Source organism: Macrotis lagotis, chromosome 2, assembly GCF_037893015.1.
Source record: "Macrotis lagotis isolate mMagLag1 chromosome 2, bilby.v1.9.chrom.fasta, whole genome shotgun sequence".
In the NCBI taxonomy this organism is placed as follows: Eukaryota; Metazoa; Chordata; class Mammalia; order Peramelemorphia; family Peramelidae; genus Macrotis; species Macrotis lagotis.
Genome location: NC_133659.1, coordinates 232,411,433 through 232,426,300, shown reverse-complemented (window position 1 = coordinate 232,426,300; position 14,868 = coordinate 232,411,433). Strand labels below are relative to the sequence as shown.

Here is a 14,868-nt window from a genome sequence, read left to right as displayed (position 1 = left end):
TTAAGACAATCCTGGGAGATCTGTTATGGACAACACTATCTACATCCAGAGGAAAATAAAATCAATACAGAATCTGAATGAATACTATGTTTTCCTTCATATCTCATGATTCTTTTTTTTCCAGCCTTAGTCCTAATTCCTCATACACCAAATAACTAATATGAAAGCATGTTAAACATACTTATACAATTACAACTTTTACCCAACTGTTCACCATTGATGGCAGGTGGGTGGGAAAGAAAGATGGTACAAAAATGTGTAGTTTATATATATGCAAAGGGATGAATGTTGAAAAACTTTCATAATATGTAATTGGAAAAATAAAATAAAATATCAAAAACTTACTACTATCTGAGACCTTTTCTGATCCCCCTAGTCTTCCCTGCAAAGGTTACTATTTAGCTGTCATGTATATACACAATATCTATCTATCTATGTATGTATGTATGTTTATGTGTATGTATCTATTCATCTATCTATTGGTCTGTCTATCTGTCTATCTATCCATCCTTCCATCCAATCTATCTCTCTCCCTATCTATCTATCTATCTATCTATCTATCTATCTATCTATCTATCTAACTAGCTAGCTATTATTCCCCCCCAACTAAAATGGATCAATTAACAATTGTTAATTTCTTCTTTGAGGGTAGTAACCATTTTTCTTTGCCTCCATATATCCATTGCCTGGACATATGATTATAGGAAGCTATGTGGCACAATAGACAGAGTTTAAGAATATCTGGGCTTTAATTCTGCCTCAGATAATAAGTATTAGCTACATGACTCTGAACAAGGTACTTACTCTCTTGTTCTATTTTCTCAGCTGTAAAATGAGAATAATAATAAGACCTATAGTATTGTATATTTATATATATATATATGCTGATTATTGATATTAATTATTGATAATGGAGAGACTTCTGGACTTGTAGTCTCCCCAAACCTTGTTTCCATATCTATAAAAAAGCAGAATATTATCAGGATTTAAGGAAATCATGCAAGTAAATCCCTTTCTAAGCTTCAAAGAACTATATAAATAAATATATAAATATAATATATAATAAACATATAATACAATATATAATTTATTATATATTATATATAAAATATATAATAAAAATATATAATATATAAAATATACATATCATAATATAATATAACATAATATGACATAATAATATATGATATAATATATGATAAATATAAATAAATATATACATTATATAAATCATATAAATATATGATTATGATTAATGGGTAATAGTATGTTAATATTAATAATAATAATAATAATGGATAAACTATTATTACAAAAATAGTATAACATTCCAGCTTTCTGGGATTCATTAAAAATTAGCAACAAGAGAATTACAGAATTTGGAAAATAATGTGAACAACCAGGCATGGTGGTGGACATCTGTAATCCTTAACACAAGGGAGGCTGAGGTTGGCAAATTTCTTAAATTTGAGAGTTATGAACTTTAGCAGTCTGATTTTGTTGTTTAGTTGCTATCCTTCCATATCATTGAGGACCAAAATTACATGGCTATGTTGGAATCAAGATAGTTGTGTCCAACTATGGTTGATCAGAACAAAATGAGATTGAAAAGCTCTTCCACAAGTTGAGTACAAATAGCCCACATGAACATCTGGAGTGAAAATTTGCCCATTTCATGTTCCTTTTGAAGTACTGAAATTCTACTTCACTTATAGAGCATGGTGCCTTCTTTGATGTGGGCATGCCATGCTGGGTTGTCTTATATCATGTCCTCCATGTCATGCAAATAATTTCAAAGCTCTTCAGAGGAATCTTAAGAATGTCCTTATATTACTCATTTTGACCTCCATGTGAACTCTAGCTTTGCATAAGTTCTCTGTAAAATACTCTTAGGCAAGCATACATTTGACATTTGAATAATGTGGTCATTCTAACAGCATTAAGCTCTTTGTAGTAGAATTTGAATACTTGGCAGTTTAGCTTGAGAAAGAATTTTAGTCTCCAGTACCTTCTCTTGCCAGGTAATCTTCAGAATTTTTCTAAAACAGTTCAAATGGAAGTCATTCATTTTCTTGGCATGGTGAATACTGTCCAAATTTCACAAGCATACAGCAATGAGGTCAGCACAAAGGTCTATTTAGACCTTCAATTTGTTTGGCAGTCTAATATCTCCTCTCCCCTACATATTTTTGGGAGCCTCTCCTTAGAATTCAGTTTCTGGCCTTAATATTCTCCTGAAACTATTCTCTCCAAAGTTATTGAAAGCTTAATTGTCAAATCAAATGGCTTTTTCAATCCATATTCTTCTTGACCTTATTCTTCTTACAGTCTTTGATATTTTTGATCACTTTCCCTTCCTTGGTCCTCTCTTCTCTTCTGGTTCTCCTCCTATCTAACTCATTGTTCTTTCTCAGTCTCCTTTGCTGAATCCTCTTGCAGGTTATGTCCTCTATCTGTAAGTATCCCATATGATTCTGTCCTGGGTTTTCTCTTCTCCCTCCATACTACTTTACTTGATGATCTCATTTGCTCCCATGGACTAATTCACTATATCTATAGCCAATGATTCTCAGCTCTACTATTCTGCCCTAACTTCTTTGATGATTTCCAATCTTACATCTCCTAATCTCCTTTCAGATAGCTCAGATTAGATGTCCAGGAGATATCTTAAATTCAACACATCCAAAATTGAATTCATTATCTTTCCCTCAATTATCATGCTCCTCCTATGTTCCCTATTACTGTAGAAGTTCCTCAGGCTCACTATCAACATGTCATCCTTAACTCCTCACTATCTCTTATCCCCTACATTCAATTTGTTGCTTAGGCCTATTGATGCCTTTGCAATCTCTCTCTTATAATCTTGTCACTTCAGTCCCTAATCTCTTCACATCTGAACTTCTGCAATGGTTTGCTGTTGGGGTCTGCCTGCCTCAGGTCTATTTCAATTCCAATTCATCATCCGTTTGGTCAACCAAAATGGTTTTCCTAAAGCATAAGTTCAACCATGTCACTAAACTTCAGTAACTCTCTATTGCCTCTAAGAGCAAATACAAACTATTCTGCTTGGTATAACCTAGTTCCCTCCTACCATTCCAATCTCTTTATCCCCTACTACATACTTTATCCCCTACTACATACTCTTCAATCCAATAACACTGACCTCCTATTTCATAAACAAGACATTCCATCTCTCATTTCTGTGTATATTCTCTGGCTTTCCTTCCTTTTCCACTTTTTTCTCTACCTACTGACTTCCCTGGTTTGATTTAAATTCTAACTAAAAGACTATTTATTGGGAAGCCCTTCCCAAATTCTCTTAATTCTAGTGCCTTTTCTTTCCTATAATTGTCTAATTTTCCTCTATAGACTGTACATATTTATTTGCTTGTTTGTCACTGTATTGTGAGCTTCTTGAGAACAGGGACTGTCTTCTTCCTCTTTCTGTATACCAGTGCTTAGCATAGTATATTGCATATAGTTAGTGCTAAAAAATGAAGTGTGTGTGTGTGTGTGTGTGTGTGTGTGTGTGTGTGAGAGAGAGAGAGAGAGAGAGAGAGACAGAGACAGAGACAGAGAGCCAAAGAGACAGAGAGAGAATTGACCGATTTACTTACTTTTCCAACAATTGAAGCATGTCTTCGTACTTTTGTAGCATCTCTTTACCTTCAGTGGACTCCATACAACTGGTAAAAACAGATAACAAAAAGAAACAAGGCTTAGTGAATGAAATAATTTCTTTAAATAATGTTAGATTTCACAACTGTTCCAAGTAAATTAGCTCCCTATCACTTCTATATCCAGAGATGACCATCATAGAGTATTTGCGGATGGTAGCAGTTCTGAAGTATCTAAATTAATTGCTAGTCTACTCTAACTGCAGTTTCCAAAAGAAACCTTAAGAGGGGAAGTGAGTCCAGACAGACTACAGTTTCCATTACCCTAGAAACATTCATCATACAGATCAAGTAGGACTACCAATCAACAAATTCATAAATTAAAATCACATTTATATAGTGCTTCATTTAAGACAATCCTTGACAGGTCTATGTACAAATACTATCCCCATTTTATAGATGATGTAGCTAAAGTTCAGGATTTACTCTTCTCTACAAAACTATTTAAGTATCTGATCTAGGTCTTGAATCAAATCTCCTATTTTCTGACCCCCAAATCCCAGTTCTCTTTTTCAATGTGATTTTTAAAATATATTCTTTGATGTGGAAGCTGTAAGTGATGGAATTCCAATATAGAGTCACTTGGACTAAGTGGTCCCAAATGACCATAAACATAAGCTATCACAGAAAGACTATACTTTTCTACTCCCTGATCCATTCTGATCTCAATACTACAAATAATTACAGCCCCTAAGCTCCTAATTACAATACTCTTGGACAACTGTAGAAACTACATATCAACACATTTCTGGAATTCGAAATTATGGACCCTCACTTATTTTCTAGTCTTGACTGGAAAACTCCATCACTTAAATATGTCATTAATAAGTGACCTGGGAATTTCCTCAATAAATTTGTGGATTATAAATGCCTATATTTGACATCAATTACTTGTTCTCAATCAAGCCCACATCTAAGTTATAAAACTGTCCTGTTCAAACCACACTCTGAGCCACCTAGATCTTTGTCACTATATATACCCTCATTTGAGTGATTCTGGCCCTGTGTATAATCAAATCTTTGAGTTGTCATATAGTATAAGTGTGTGTATACTTATATACTTTTGTTACTCCTGCCAGCTTTATTTAATACTACTAGTTTCCTGCGTACCAATTTTCTGAAAATCTTTGAATCTGGATCTTTGCCTTAATTGGAGCCATGAGACCAAATAAAGCATCATTTCCTTATAACACCACAGAAAATAAAATTTAAAAATGTAAATGGCACAATAGATAGAGCACAGGACCTAAAGTCAGGAGGACCTGAATTCAAAATCCATCTTCAGACACTAGATGTCTGACCTTGGGCAAGTTACTTAACCCCAATTACTTCCAAAAAGAAAAAGTAAAGAAAAGTTAAACACAGAATACTCAGATTATTTGATCAATTAAACTGATCAATCAAAAGTATGAACTAGGGATGAAGAGTGCAGTTAATAAGGGAAGAGTATATATATATATATATAATATGCACATATACATATAAACACACATGTGTGAACATATATATATATATATATAAATGTGTGTATGTATACATCAACTAGATGACATGTTAGGGTACAAGACCTAGAGTCAGAAAGACTCACCTTCCTGAGTTCAAATCTTGCCTCAGACACTAACTGTGTGACCCCTGGGAATGTCCTGCTTGCTTCAGTTTCTTCATCTATAAAATGAGCTAGAGAAGGAAATTGCAATGCACTCCAATATCTTTTCCCAGAAATCTCCAAATGGGGTCACAAAGATTTAGAAATGATTAAAAAATGACTGAACAACAACAAATATAAATTTTTATTGGGTTAAATCAGATGTTATACAAAAATCATAGTGGGATAGCTGTTAATAATAAGATATATGTCTAACATAGTTCAGTGCAATGGTTATTATGGTAGTCTTGGGAATTGTCACAGAGAATGACTTTATGAATTTCAAAAGATGAGACAAATTGGACTTCCTTTAGCATTAGTAGTAGTAGTATTCTAAGAAAAGGAATCATGTGGTAGCTGAAAGGACACACTGAGGACAAACTAGACACACAAAAAAGTAGCTTCAGGATGCTGGTCATGATGGTGACCTTTAGAGAAAAGGACTTCAAGGAATCAAAAAACTGTAAGTTATGCTTTTGCTTATCTGGCCTCTAAGATGAGTTAAGTCTGACTGATAAAGAAAGGAGACCATATCAGATGGTGACTGATGAGTGACAGTCTTAAAAATTTGAGCATCTTAGGGTTACTCCCAGAATCCCAAATCATTTTTTCTCTTTGTTATCTGGCCTTTGAATAGCAGTTGGGTTGGGAGAGTGATACTAGAAGTGGTACTACATAAATAGCATCAAGAAATATAGGAGTATATTCCCCATTAGATTCCTTATCTTCTCCCCAACCCCACCCCTACCACACACAAAGTGTAAGATATAGATAAAGATCTGGATCTGAAGTATGAGTTCAGGTGTTTAGCTGAGCGGATGGGGAAAGTTTTCCATGAAATGCTTCATAACAAATAATATGATTTGGAACAGGTGCTTTGCAATTAAGATAACCAATTGATTAAGAAGAAATGTTTGCCTTGATTATGGTATAACACATGAATGAAAAAACATTTACTAAATGCTTACTGTTTACCAAAATGCTTTGATAAGCATTAATGATATTTTGATGCAAGAGACAACTTATAATAAAAAGTTTTAGCTGCAAGTAAGAAGTCTGAGGAGACAGGAAGAGATCATTTTCACTGACAGGGGACTTCTGGTAAGTCTTTAAGGTATGCAGACAAAATAATACAATGGAAAGAACACTCACTGACTCTGGGTTAGAGGAGGACCTCAATTCAAGCTCTATTTCTACCACTTACTATTTTTGTGACCCATGGACCTCAGTTTTCTTTGCTGTAAAAGGAAGAAGTTGAACTACAAGGGTTTTCTCCAGCAGTTTGGAAAACTTGAAGTTTTCCAAAATCTAATTTTTGCCTGAAAGCCAGAATTTTATCATTCACAATGAATACTATCAGTTGTTTTCCTTGAATTGACAAGCTCACTTCATTAATTTTCAAGAAATTGTCAAATATCCAAGAATGAATAATCAGATTATCAGTCATTATCACAAGTGAAAGTGGTTTTCCATGAAAACAGTGTCTAGTTTAGTTTGGATTTTAAATTGCTTTTCTACAAGACTTCAATGCTTCTGCAGGTGTGCCTCATGTACACTTCTTCCTACCTCACAAAGAATATGAAAAGATGCATATTACAGGGTTGAGATTTTATAAAATTAATCATTTTTATTGCTTCAACAGAGACTTTCTTAGGTGAAACTGGCAGTTAAAAATAAACTAAGAGTACATGATGGTAGAGAGGACAATGACTTAATTTATTGCCACTTTCTTGATTGATATGGTACTGGCAATTTTACTCATGACTATTTTTGCATCCTTAATGCAATTGTTGGTGTTCAGCTATTTTCAGTCTAGTCTGACTCTTGATGACCACATTTGGGATTTTCTTGGCAAAGCTGGAAAGATTTACCATTCTTTTTTCAGCTCATTTTACAGATGAGGAACTGAAGCAGAGTTAAGTGACTTGTCTAGAGTCATACAGGTACTAAGATTTGAATTCAGGAAGATGAATCTTCCAGATTCCAGGACCAGCGCTCTATCTACAGTAATACCCAGCTGCTCACCATCATGATTGTTCAATACTCTGAGTATTTCACTAACACTAGTGTGTGTGTTGCCAGCATTCATATAAAAGATCTTTTTCAATGATTACTTGGTGCTGATACTGGATGAATGCAAGAAAATAGCAAGCACATCCACATTTGTAGATTATTCCATTTGTAAGACAAAGTTACAATTCTGCAGATGAGATATTAGCTTCATCTTCATATAGCAGTGACTAAACAAAGTTATTCTCTTCCCCTTTTATCTCTCTAAATCTTTCATTCACAGGTCATATATGTAGCTACCCTCCACCTTCCTTCCTTCCTTCCTTCCTCCCTCCCTTCCTTCTTTCCTTCCCTCCTTCCTTCCCTCCCTCCCTCCCATTTTTCCTCCCTCCCTCCCTCCCTCCCTTCCTTCCTTCCTTCCTTCCTTCCTTCCTTCCTTCCTTCCTTCTTCCTTCCTTCCTTCCTTCTTTTCTTTTTTTGGGGGTTAGCATTCTTCTAATTTTATTTTATGAAAACTCTAAATGAAGGAAGGTCTATTTGCAGGTGAACAGACTCTAACCAGAATTCTTAAGTATCCAGGACATTGTACTTGATAGTGAAATATGGTATGCCAGAATTTATATCATATAGATACATGAAAGAGTGGGATTTACAATAGAGGGCACATATCTGGACATAAATAGAATAGGTCTAATTTCTCTATTGTCTAACAGTTCTTCAAATATTTGAAGATAAATATCATTTTCCCTACAAAGCATTCTCTTTTTGAGGCCAAACAACACCAATTCTTTCAGCATATTCTTGTTTGACAAAATTTCAAGACATTTTAACATTCTGGTCAACTTCCTTAGAACTTTTTCAAATTGATATCCAGAATGATTTTCCTGATTCTGTCTTACCAATGAAGTTTATTCTCATTTTTTTCATCTTTGACAATCTGTATGATGTGAGATGAACGTCTTGCTTTTTATTTGTAGATTTCTATAAATGACTTGAATATATTTTTATGTAACCATTTATAGATTATATTTCTTCCTTTGAGAATTCATTATCCTTTAACCACCTGTCTATTAGAGAATCTCTTGAAATTATAATACATATTAATTCAATATGAAGGATGTTCCAAAAGTTTTCATGAAATTTGAAGGTTTTAGACGAAGACTTAATTGTGAATTTCATTAAGGTGATATTTGATAAAAAAATTTTTTTAGGTTTTTTTATGCAAGGCAAATGGGGTTAAGTGGCTTGCCCAAGGCCACACAGCTAGGTAATTATTAAGCGTCTGAGGCCAGATTTGAACTCAGTACTCCTGACCCCAGGGCCTGTGCTTGTGCTCTATCCACTGTGCCACCTAACCACCCCTTATAAAATTTTTCACCTGTTTCTGTTCTAATTCTTTCTTTACTGATTTCATTTGTACAAAAGTTTTTAATTTTATGTAGTAAAAATTATCTATTTTATCTATTATGATCTCCTCTAGTCCCCTTTTTTAAATTAATAACTCATCCCTAGGCATGGCAAGAAAAATTAACTTAATAGTCACCAGACTTGTGCTTGAGCCTTTTATTGTACTTATGCTGTACTCAAGTAAAGTTTATAGAATAATACATGAGTGTGCTGATTCATGTTTAACACTGAGTTCTTAGGGGGGGAAAGATATAAGTTTAGTGTGCATTATTAATACTTTTTACTTCTAAAAAAATCAATAAAACAATAAATCAAGTCCTGATTTGTAGCAATTGCTGATTTCTGAGGTTTAAATGACTATGCCAAGATGCACTGATTAGTTCTTTACAGATACATCAAGTTCCTCCAGGTTAATCTCAGGAGAATGATTCAGCTTTGATACTCAGCACTTCCTCAGCAACCTACCTCTTCCCTCTAACTAAAAACCTAGAGAGGGAAGTAATAAACTTCTCCCTCAACCTCTCTTTTATAGAGAACTCTGAACTTTCCAGCTGGCTTCATTTCACTGTCAGCTGGTCTGTCTGATTTCAACTACATAAACTTCATATCTTCCCTTCATTTTGGAAGGCAAGAACTGTCTTCTTTTTCTTATTTGTAACCCTAGCAAATAGTACAGTGTCTGGAAGATAGTTCTTTTTTTTTTTTTTTTTGGTAGTTAAGTAGTTCTTAATCAAGCTTTACTGACTATTGACCCTGAAAATTTAACAATTGGTTTGTACAAGTCATTCAGAGTTGGTTCCAAATACCCCTCTAAACAAAAAACGTTTTTACTTGATCCTGCAGGTAAGAGGGAACCACTGCAGCTCATTGAGTAAGGGCTAGATTTACACTTAAGGAAAATAACCATGACAGCTGAGCAGAGGATGAACAGAGGAGCAGAAGTGACAAAAGACATAAAGTGGGGAGACTACTTAGAATATTATTGCCTTTTCCTGGCAATAGTTGATATGTTTTTGGAGATTGAATTCTATACATATTGAAATATTTGTTTATACAAATTTTGATTAGAATGTCTCTTGCTAGGGGTGGCTAGGTGGCTCAGTGGCTAGATTACCGGCCCTGGAGTCAGAAGTACCTGAGTTCAAATCTGGCCTCAGACATTTAAGAGTTTTTCCTCTGAAGACTGTTTTAGTTGCAACATTTAAAATGTGGTATGTTGTGTCATCATTATTATATTTAACATAATGTTTCTCAAACATGTTCATTTAAATAATAAATGCTTTTTAACTAATCATTATTCAGCATGTATCCCTTAGTATCCATTTAGGTCTACAACAATTATGTTATTTCTTTTATTGATAATTGTTTTTATGGCCATGATCTGTGAATATTACATTTATTTTTATTTGTTATTTAATTTTTCTTCTCCAGGTTCCAATGCTGACACTCTAGATTTTTCTCCCCCATGCCACATCATGATCCCATCTTTTGGGTTTTCTTGAAACTAGATTTCTTTATACTCATATTTCTCCAGACATTCCAGTGCCTCTTTGTAACTTTAATCTATTCCTCTTACAAATGAGACCTTGTTAACAAGGACAAGGAATTTCAAGTCCTTAAATCCATGATGTGAATCATTTTCTCTCCCAAACTATCCTAAAACTCAACTAAATACTATTTGTTCATACACATTTTCATAATACATTTTAAAATAAAGGATTTTTTATATTCATATTAGACATCAAAATTATCATAATAGTTACAATATCCTATATAATTTGGCAAACAGTATTCCTTCTTTAAACAAAAACACTTCTTTTCTTTCTCTTTTCATTATTGCCTGTTCCATAATAAAAGGGCCTTAAGATTGCAATGCATTGTACTCTGACATTAAACCATTAACTCTTTTAATTTAGCTATACAACAGATTCTGAAGCTAATCATAGTTGCATTCATAGCTTTCCACCTGTGATTTTTAAAAAGTTTGAGAGACAATTTCTGGGTGTTATTTTATTAATAATGCCAGCATTTTTAATAAAAAAAAATAGTACACACCCTCAAATGCCAAAGACCATCATTGTGGAAGGTTCTGAGCAATGCGGATAGGTTAATAATTAACGAGAGAATGAAGATTAAAATGAGAGGCTCAGAGTCAGATCATGCCAAAGAGAAATTATCCCTATACCCAGATAACCCCAGTCTTGGGTAATCTATTCAGAGAAGTTATCGCGACCCAAATCTCAGTCGAGCACAATGGCTTCCCCATCTGGGTGGGGTATGAATAAAATTATTAAGTAATATCCTTCCAGAGACCGAACTTTTGAAATGAGAATTTTCGAAAAAGGGGGGGGGGGGGCTCTGGATCTCTTCAATCACTGATTGTTAATAATCATTTCTTTCATATTTTCTCTACAGGAATAATGTGAATATCAAAGGTTTTGCTAATCTTGATAAAATATATCCATGATATTGTCCCCATTTACTGATTTAGCAATTGTAATAAAAAGGAAATGAGGAGGAGGTGGAGCCAAGATGGCAGCATGAAGGCAGGAATTCCCAGAAATTCTTTCCCCAAAAAACTCCAAAAGCTGTCAAATTATGACTATAGCCAAAATTTAGAGGGGCAGAACACACAGAAAGACCAAGTGATACAATTTTCCAGTCCAAGATGACTTAGAAGTTACACAGGAAAGATCTATTTCACTAGGACAGGGGTTGGAAAGAGCCACAGCACAGATCCCTGGGGGCACCTGGGTTCATGGCAGAGGGGCCAGTTTCCAGACTTTTTGGCCCAGGGATCACCAGGAACAGTTTGAAAGGGTGGTGAGAGAACTCTGCCACACCAGGGTGAGTGTGGAGAAATCACTGGTCTCAGAGCAGCCTTGCAGTGAGAACCTACAGCAGGAATCTAGGAAGCCAACCGGCACCTCCAGAGTGTAGCCCACAGACAGTGAGGTGGTTGGTTGGGGAAGACAGCAGAGGTCTCTCTGCTCTCCCTGGGGCAGGACTTTGCTATTTACCCACACTCAGATCCAGGTTACATTCTGGGTCCCCATACCACCATAGCCCAGCAGGGACCCTACTCACAGCTCCAGGGCAGAGGGGAAGGCCTGTCGTCATCCACATATCAAAGCATAGGCAAGAGAGCAGCCAGAGCCTCTCATAAGACTGGAAGACTAAAAGTCCCTGTGGGTTGTCCCAACCCCCCCCAACCCCCAAAAAGCCATGGAAATGCAGTAAATTGGTCACAGGTGAGGAAATCAGCAAACAAAAGGAAAAAAAGAACCTGACTATAGAAAATTACTTTGGTTCCATGGAAGATTCAGAAGATGATGAAATTGAAGCTTCTATATTCAAAACCTCCAAGAGAAATAGAAAATGGCCTCAGGCTATGGATGAGCTAAAAAAAACTTTGAAAAGCAATTAAGGGAGGCAGAGGGGAAAAATTGGGAGGAGATGATGCAGATAAATCATGAAAATGAAATAAGCAGCTTGGTGAAAGAAATACAAAATTACTAAACAAAATAATATGTTAAAAACCAGTTTAGGACAAATGGAAAAAGCAACACAAAAGGAAAATGAGGAGAAGGATGTCTTAAAAAACAGTATTGGCCAGCTGGAAAAGGAGATAAAAAAGCTCTCTGAAAAAAATAACTCCTTTTGAACATAGAATGGAACTAAAAGAAGCTGATGACTTTGCAAGAAATCAGGAAGAAATAAAACTATTAAAAAAAACAAAAATTAGAAGAAAATGTGACATATCTCATTTGAAAAACAACTGACCTTGAAAACAGATCCAGAAGAAATAATTTAAAAATTATTGGGCTACCTAAAAGTCATGACCAAGAAAAGAGCTTAGACTTCATTTTTCTAAGAAATAGTCCAGCAAAATTGCCCTGAGATCCTAGAAAGCAGAGGATAAAATAGAAATTGAGGGAATTCACTGATCACCTCCTGAAAGAGATCCCAAAAGAAAAACTTCCAGGACTATTATAGCCAAATTTCAAAGCTCCTAAATCAAAGAGAAAGTACTAAAATCTGCCAGAAACAAACCAACTACCATGACTCTATAGTCAGGATTACACAGGATCCGGCAGCATCTACATTAAGAGCTCACAGGGCTTGGAATATGATATTCCAGAAGGAAAAAGATCTTGGTATACAATTGAGAATTAACTACCCACAAAAACTGAACAAACTCTTTCAGGGAAAAAGATGAACTTTCAATGAAATAGGGGACTTTCCAACTTTCCTATTGAAATAACCAGAGCTGAACAGAAAGTTTGATCTCCAAGTACTAGACTCAGGTAAACCCTTAGGTGGACAAGAAGAATTAACTATGAGGAATTTAATGATGTTGAACTACTTGTATTCCTGCATGGGAAGAAGATACTGATAACTCATATGAACTTGCTCATTTATAAGAGCAGTTAGAAGAAGCATATATAGACAAGACATGGGAAGGAGCTGAATATAATGGCATAATATAGTAAAAAGATGGAGTCAATGTGTGATAAAGGAAAGTACTAGGAGGAAGAGAAAGGAGAGGAAGAAGGGGATGAGATATTTCTTATAAGAGTCAAGAAAAAGCTTTTTTCAATGGAGTAGAATGGGGGAAGGAGAGGGGGGAATGAGTGAGCCTTCATTCCCATCAGAAATGGCTCAGAGAGGAAATAACATACACAATAGGGTATAGAAATCTATCTTACCCCAGGGGAAAAACAAGAAGAAATGAATGGGATAAGGGGGAATGGGGGGGGGGGAGGAAAGGCATAATAAGTGATAGAAGAGAGGGAAGATCTTGGGAGAAGGTACTCAGAAACAAAACACTTTTGAACAGGGACAGGGTGAAAGGAGAGAGAGAGTGGGAAGGAATAGAGTGGAGGGAAATACAGCTAATAATAGCAACTGTGGGAAAAATATTGAAACAACTTCCCTGGTAGACATGATAAAGAAGGCAATTCTTCCCAAAGATAGAGCCATTGGAATCTGAACACAGACTGAAGTACATTTTTTTCCCCCTCTCTCACTATTCTTGAAGTTTCTCATTTGGGGCGGGGTTATGTTTACTCTCACAACAAGATTATTGTAATAATATAAAATAAATAGACAAAAACAATTAAACAAAAAGGAAATTAGGTTAGTCTGTCACAACCTGTTCCTGATGGAACAATATTTTTTCTTTTCTACAAAAACTGCTTCTCTTTCAAGATATTTACTGTATATTTAATGAGTTATTGTGGAGCCATCCAAGAAATTAAAGTTAAGCTTCAAGGGCCTAAAGTTGTTTTCTCTTTTTTTTTTTTAAATCAGGATATTTTTTCTTTTTTCACTCTTGTGGTTATCTTTTCTGTTTTTCATGATCTTCCAAATATTATTGTCATTGGCTAAGCAGTCACATCTAACTACTTCACAACTTGCCAATGTATTTTGTCAGGCATCAATGACTTGAATTCATAAAGGTAGTTAGAAGTTTTATTACTATCTCCTTACTTATTTGGGATCTCAACTCCCTTTTAGTTAATTCTGTTCTGTACTTTTCAGTGCAAAGGTTTTTCTCTTTATCAGAGAAAACAGAAACAGAATAAGATTTGAGTATCTCTGACTTCTCTCTACTATCAATTATTATAGTCCCATGAACTCCAAGCAAGATCCTAGACTTTATTTGTTCCCCTTATTTTTCCTCTTAATATGATTAAAAACAAAACAAAATCCTTTATTATTTTTAGCATTTGTAACAATATTTTATATGAACATGAAAAACTTAGATTCATCCTCTCTTACCTGGTATTGTGCTAAGTTTCTATAATTTCTTTTTAAATTCTAAGTTGGTTGATGAGTTTCCTTTGTATAAAGCTCCTGCAGACAAATCCTATTTTCTTTTCTTGCTACTGTTATTGTCTTTGTGTCTTCAAGATTTCATTTAGGAGAATTTCTTATCCCTTTAGGAAAATGTTTTATCCCTTCTCAACTGACTTCTGTACATTTTAATGCCTAGAATGCCCACCTAGCTTTTTTTATGAATCCTTGGATGTCTCCTTTCTAAAATCTAGTCTAAAATCTATGTCAGATTATGGCCAGATTTTCTTTTCTCTATCACAAATTCTAAAGGAAGAAGTTACTTCTCCC

The 14,868-nt window shown here is 34.9% G+C and overlaps 1 protein-coding gene across 1 annotated transcript in view; it reads right to left on the bottom strand.

The window, feature by feature from the left end:
• Positions 1–14,868, bottom strand: part of DNAH9 (dynein axonemal heavy chain 9) — a 546,775-nt gene that overhangs the window by 470,843 nt on the left and 61,064 nt on the right. The window contains exon 6 of the mRNA XM_074225133.1: positions 3,618–3,686. Coding sequence (XP_074081234.1) covers positions 3,618–3,686 — 69 coding nt within the window. The remainder of the gene's footprint in view (positions 1–3,617; positions 3,687–14,868) is intronic.